The sequence below is a fragment of the Arctopsyche grandis genome, chromosome 10, assembly GCF_051622035.1.
Source record: "Arctopsyche grandis isolate Sample6627 chromosome 10, ASM5162203v2, whole genome shotgun sequence".
NCBI classification, from domain to species: Eukaryota; Metazoa; Arthropoda; class Insecta; order Trichoptera; family Hydropsychidae; genus Arctopsyche; species Arctopsyche grandis.
Window position 1 is genome coordinate 25,422,409 of NC_135364.1, and position 7,205 is coordinate 25,429,613.

Below are 7,205 nucleotides of genomic sequence, written 5' to 3' on the forward strand. Positions count from 1 at the left end.
GACCCTTACGGTATAAACTCCGAGTTGATGAAGACTCGAAAAATGAACTCGTATCAAAGCACTAAGATTAAGAGTGGGGGTAGACGGTTTCGTCAGCTCTTCCCATGAATCTCATACATGCGTACTTTGTCCCGTAAAACTTATACCCCCACTCCTACGTACTTGTCCCGTAAAACGTCTACCCCCAATTCTAATCTTAATGCTTTGTTACAAGTTAATTTTTGGAGTCTTCATCAAATCAGAGTTTGAGCCGTAAGGTGGGCCCCTTTCTTTAATCCTTTTACATTCTCTCGGGTACCATTCTAGCACTCGAAACGCCCCTATCTTTAAAGATTTTCCGAAATCATAATAAAAGCAATGGGTTAAAAATAAGTTCAACATACTGTTAGCATAAAGCTATAATGAACTAATTATATAATTAATATAAGACAAGAAAGTTGGGTTTTATTACATACAAAATATACAGATGTGTAAATAAAGTATACATATTTTAATAAGAAAAAACAAATGGCATTTTTCAAATCTTTTTTAATAATAAAAAAGTAAATATTTAATACAGAAAATTTAATGCTTTTGAAGGCGTTGAAAATAATCAGATATTTTACCACTCTTTTTATTTGAGTGAACTTCAACTTTAATCTTAGCTTCTTGCGAACACTTAATTTCATCTGTAGCATCACTTTCTCTGGCAATTTGTCTTGCAACATCTTTTTTATCCGAAGTCACATCGTGACTTTTATGCAAGCTTTTCTCAAAGAAAGAAAGAGCAGCTTTCTTTTTAACAGGACTCTCTTTCTTTGTCTGTGTATTGTTTGTTTCACAAAAAAATGAAACGGTATCGAAAAACGATTGCTTCGAAGTAGATTGTTGTGCCGTCGTCGTCGCAGACGGTTCCGATGATCTATCTTCAATTTCATCAACATCTATGACATCATCGGGTATTTTTTTCGTCACTTGAATACCCTCAGCAGTATTCACAGCGTTGCCTGACTCCACTAGATCAGAGTCATTACATACAGTCAAAGCACTTTCAACATTAGATTTCTCTCCGTAGAACGTTTTCGTTGGCAAATTTTCATCTGACTTATTTATAATTTTCGTGAAAAATTGCCTTGTCTTCTGAAAGCAAATATCACATAAATAAAATGCATATGAAATAAAACCAAACCAATGAAAAGTATTACCTTTAATAAATTTACGTTTTGCCTGTCTTTATGAAATTGTAATAAAAAAGGATAAAGCTGCTTTCCGGAAGCCGATGACTTACTGAATTCGCACAAATACCCATAGAGGTCTCCTGTAAATAGAATATAAACATAAATTCTCAAAATTTACACAGTAAATTTACAAAATACTGAATCAACTACAAAAGATTCTTACCAACACTTATATTATTCTGTGACAAGAAATTATACATATTAATTATATCATCCCTCAACTGGGTGTCGCCGAAAGTGAAATAAGCCATTGGTCTTCGAGCCACACAACATGCCATTAATTGCAAAAGTGATTTCAAATAAGGAGAACCGCAAAAGGCACCACATCCCCAATTTCCAGTGGCAACACCAGGAAAAGTATTTCCTGGTAAATTATCAGCACATACAGAAAATCCTACCCAAGCCTAAAAAAACGCAATTACACATAAAATCAAAACAATTATCATAAATACATATAACTAGTGTTGTACCCAATAACATATCATCGCATGGATGTTGGCATATTAAGTTATTAAATAAATAAAAATTAAAAGAAATGTGTCATCGGCCATGTGTTCTATCCCCACGCGGTTGAATTTTTTTCAAATACCTTTTAAATATGTTTAATTTAACATTTATAATTAATTCTTCAATATGAAAAAATGGTAAAAACTACCTACCTACTTATGTATATATAAATAACATAAAACACCAATAGAAAAATTAATTAATTAAATAAATTTTCAATAGATGGCGGTTAATTCTCTGCCAAGAGGAAACATTGGTAAGAAATAGTATATATATAGAAGTTTTTTCTTATGTTATTGTATTCGTATATACGTTATGGCAGTGGTTTAGCTATGACGTACATATGTATGTATGGCGAATCAAAACGACTATTATATGTAGTACGGCGAGTGAATAGCAATATTTATATATATACTAGCTGAACCCGGCATGCGTTGCAATGCCACAATAACGCATGCAATTCCCGTTCCGTTCTCGTTCTCATTCCCGTTGCCATTTGTCGAAAAAACGCAGGTAGCAAACACATTTGAAATTATTGCATTGCAATGACACTCATCCCGGACATGCATACAACAAATCCTGAAAGTTCCATCGTAATCGGTTCAGTGGTATAGGAGCCTATTCGAGACACACAGGTAGACAGACATTCATTTTTATATATGTATATACATAGATGATATCGCTATTCTGTGTGTCTGTGTAAGATAACGCTCGCCGTACTATAATAGTCGTTTCGATTCGACATACATATGTATGTATGTATGTACGTCACAGCTAAAACAATGCCAACAAAATGTACGATAAACGTAATAATAAAAGAAAATATACTGTTTGCTACCAATGTTTCCTCTAGGCTAATAGACGGCGCTAAATCTCTGAGTATTTGCCCCCATCTAATGAAAATTTATTTAATTAATATTTGTTTATATGTAGGTACATAGGTAGGTAGTTTTTACTTATAATACACCCGGTAAAATTTTCATGAGGTCTATCACTATATTACAGGTCTGTTACCGAGAGTTGGCGCGCTCTCATACTCGCGCACACGCGCGCGAAAGAGACAGAGCATCATTTTATTATTGAATGCAGTGTGACAGCATGCTATGAACCTATTCACAGATACCACACAAGCGCATGTGCTCGCGCCAACTCTCAGTAACAGACCTACATATAATAGAAATTGCCTACGTCACGCCATATAAAAAATACATAACGGTAATTTAATTAAACGCGATTTTGAACCATTTTTTTTTTTCATATTAAACAATTAAATATAAATATTAAATTAATTATATTTTAAAGGTATTTGAAAAATATACGACCGCGATACGGATCGAACACAGGACCGACACATCTCTTTTAATTTATTTTTATTTAACAACTTAACCTTTGAAGGACAGAGCGTCGAGATCGAACGAGTGTCTCGATCCGGGGTCGAGTAAGACCCCAGTATTTTTTAATCAAAATACAGCTTTTCTCAATACAAATTGTTCAATATATATATCTTATTAATCATTTTATACATCAACATAAAAAAGTTTTAGTCCTATAGCATGTTTTTGACTATTTTTGTATTAAAAAATAACGACAAACATCGACACGCAAACGCACATAGTTAAGGCCAACAGGCGACTGCATGACTCAATAGCCACGCGCCAAAAGCGACGAAAACAATAGCTTACGAAAATATAGCTGTCTCTTTCTCTCGAATTGATTCATCGATCAACAAGAATATGCAAGCGAACAGTAAAAAACATGACTTATCGCTACCGCCTTTAAATCATACTTTGGAACTAGAAATGTATAAATGTATTCTTTTACGATGTACCCCTTTTCTAAATCATACAAAATCTATTAAAATAAATTTCTTGTAGTTCATTCTAGGAATACAAGAAATATAGGGTGTATAGCTTTGAAAACCACATAGTTATTACGAAAAACGTAAAAACCCATGCGATGATATTATAACAATAGTGTAACTAATACTATTGCTATTTTCAAATACCTTATTCAATTCCCTTGTGATATACTCAGGTTTGTATTGGACACTAGGATTGTTAAAGCTCAATGCGTCTATAGCGATGATAGCACACTTCAACCTTCCACTAGAATCCCGCTGCGTCATATCCTCATGACTACCACTCCAGCTGAACGTATCGGCATATCCGGCATAATTACTATATCTTTCACAGCCTGAAAATGAGTTTCAGAATAATAACATTACAAACCACCGATAAAATAAATCAAATTTAAATCAATACCTATCATCAATAGAGCTTCAGTCGGTCTGAGACATTCCGTGAACAACATTGATATTAACAATTCGGGACATATGACAAATCTTATCTCCTCCTGCACACAACCGTACCCTAAAACACCACCACCTAAAAATCTGCAATCATTTATAATATAAACGTTTTAATTTTTATTGTATTGTTAGATTCAATGTGAGTGAGCTGATGAAACATACTTATTTGCAAAGTCGACTTGCAACAAACCGGCTCCTTCGTTTTCTATTGTGCCTTTTGAATCAATATGTATGGGCACAGATCCTATGAGAGCATTAGATTTGGACCAATTTGGACATTTAGTGATCTCTACAGAAGCTCTAGTAAAAGTAACAACTCCACAAGGCACTATAAGCAAAACAGTCATTTAATTTATAAATATATAAATCATAGATATAGAATACCATTGATACGCCCTGACGCTCTAAGCCGATCACCCTGTTGGACCATGCACACACAAAAAAAAGTACAGATCATGCACACTCTCTCTCAGTAGCTAGTTAACTTCTAAGTAGGAAGATCGATTGACATTTTTCGAAAATGCCAACGTGTTATGTTACAATTACTCAAGAAAACATAAAAAGGCGGATGGCATCACATATCATAAGTAAGAATTAATATATAATGTCTTCAATTATAGTAGTATTTTAACATATAATGAAATATCGGCGCGATGTATGTACTGATGGAACAGCGGTCGACAATCTGGGTGTCACTAAATATCTTGCACGCGTATATCTTGTTGGCACTGAAGGAAATTCAGAAATCGACATTAAGTTTAAAACTACAAACATTGAACTAAATATTAAAGTGTCAGCTTTAAAATTGATCCTTGTGGAAGTTACTAATGTTTAAATATTGTAATAGTTAATGATGGTTTTATTATAGTAACATACATTTGTAGTTTAATATAGTGTGTACAGCCAAATATTTTTTTCTTAATATGGCTTTATTAGTTTGGTTTACTGTCACGCGGAATGTCCAATAAAATAAAGTTATAAATAAAATAAAACTTCAGTGCATGTACATATACATAAACTGGTTGCTGACCACTGCCGACCACTGCGTCCTTCCTTTTTTTCACTACTTCCCCGCTAGTTAAACCCCCCGCACCCCTCATTTAGTGGCGACAAGATCTCCAACAAATTTGTATGTAATGGCATATCTAGGTTATTCTACATCTATGATATAAATACATTATGTAAGTTTTAAAACACATTACAAAAACGCTTCACCTTTTTTACAAACCCTACGAAAATAATGACAAATGCATTTTAGTTTCTCTAATACACTTTTGGACCCGGTACATTGAAAAATCCTGAAAATAAAACATTTTATAAACTATTTTAGAATATTATACGATTAATATTCAATTGGAATTGACTCGATACCTATTAAAGTTAATATCAGGATATGTGCTATATTCAGATTTGGCTTTTCTTGAATTTCTTCTAGGAAATGTACAAAAAAAGGCGTTTGCCAGAAGACATGATACTTGCAACTGGCTTAGTGAAATTGAACGATTGTGATGCTGCCTAAAAGTGCAAGAGATCTTATTATAATACATTACATAAAAATTTAACAAAACAGCAAACTATTTTTGACTACCTTAACAATGGAATAGAATTAGGTACTATTTCGGGTGTTCTTAAAACGAGATCGATAATCAAAGGTAAGGTTCCTTTGAAAAAGTGTTCAGTTTCTTCTTCTTCCAGGTACTAAAACAATACAATGAAAATAATTAAAACAAATAATATTTTATATATATATATATATATATATATATATATATATATATATATATATATATATATATATATATATATATATATATATATATATATATATATATATGTATAACGCAAAATCAAAATCAAAATTATACTTCATTATAAAGTTTATGAAGAGCAGTAAACTTCCACTGCTTTTCATATTTAGAATTGTATTCTAGAATAGCGTCTTCCAATTCATAAGAGTTGTTGATTTGCCTCGATAAAGATAAATTTATAAGATCCCAACGATTTTTTAAGACTGTCTCGCCGTCCTAGAAAACAAGAATGCAATTATTGAATTAAAACAATTCTTGCAATAGAGTCAACCAATAACATTAAACAACCTCTTCAACTGGGTAAAGACTTTGATTGGAAAACGGCATTCTAACATAATCCTTATTCCACACGTCTCTTCCTTGCTGAGGGACAGGAGGGTCGTTGCACAAATGTGTCGAATTCGATTTATAAATATGATACAAAACAGTATGATTATAAGCCGGCGCTATTTTTGGAAACTCCGGAGCATCCCATGGCGAATCTGCTCCGATGATTTCTCCAATAGGTACACCACGCTCACTTGCAGAAGCAATTTCGTTGACTTTTTTATTTACACCTAAAACACGTATCCATTTTAGTACATCAATAAAATAATGGGGAATCAATACTGTACAGTGGCATAAACCCTACCTATATTATCAACGTCACATTCAGGTGGCATATCAATATCCATAAAATCTTCAGAATCAGCAAACATATCAGGTGAATCTGCCATGTTCTCGTGGGCCATTTTAGTACATTAGCTGAAATATGCGATGTAAAATTACAGTTGATTTTTTCTCATTTATAACTTTTGGCGATAAAATTCTAGTAAAAATTTCTAACCTATAATGAATTGCCCGAAAAGTAATAGTTTATAAATTAATTAAAATTTGAACTCAAATATAAAACAAATGAATGACGAGAAACGTCATGTTCGCACCGCGGACCATTTTGACGTTTGTGGCCGTAATAGTATGGAACACAGGCATGAATTAATAGCCTCTTTTTTTTATAAAGGTGGACAAAAGAAGGTCCGGTGATTACTAGTCAGATGTGAACCGATCACAGGAAAACCAGTTGCTCTAGATCGGTCACACGTGATCACCCGTCACACTAAAACTGGTCACACCCTAAAATCGGTCAACCAGTTTTTTCGTGGCCGATTTTGGGGTGTGACCAGTGCCAGCCTTACACTCAATGGCGCCTTCGGGCAATTTTTTCTTAACACCCTTAGAAAAAAAATTTTGCCTTTGGGGCTCTAATCTAAAATTTTGTTTGTAAGCCAGCTTTAAAGGTCAAGGAATTTGACCCTTAAAGCCCTCAACATGAGGCCACCCCCCCCCCCCCAACGAATACCGTCTAAGAGACCCTTTCGTCGGAGA

General features: G+C 33.7%; 1 protein-coding gene across 2 annotated transcripts; it reads right to left on the reverse strand.

Annotated features, from left to right (window-relative positions):
- Positions 1-430: 430 nt before the first annotated feature.
- LOC143917994 (poly(ADP-ribose) glycohydrolase-like) lies at positions 431-6,810 on the reverse strand. 2 transcript variants are annotated; one of them, XM_077439640.1, is made up of 13 exons: positions 6,667-6,797; positions 6,472-6,584; positions 6,129-6,397; positions 5,898-6,056; positions 5,621-5,730; positions 5,404-5,547; positions 5,248-5,330; positions 4,195-4,360; positions 3,986-4,116; positions 3,730-3,917; positions 1,381-1,621; positions 1,185-1,297; positions 431-1,116 (listed from the first exon to the last, which is right to left on the reverse strand). In XM_077439640.1, exons 2-13 carry the CDS (start codon positions 6,569-6,571, stop codon positions 565-567), a joined length of 2,256 nt encoding a protein of 751 aa, XP_077295766.1. In that variant the 5' UTR covers positions 6,572-6,584; positions 6,667-6,797; the 3' UTR covers positions 431-564. The 2 variants fall into 2 exon arrangements, with proteins under 2 accessions (XP_077295766.1, XP_077295765.1); XM_077439639.1 differs by having other exon boundaries at positions 509-1,119; positions 6,667-6,810.
- Between the last annotated feature and the right edge of the window lie 395 nt (positions 6,811-7,205).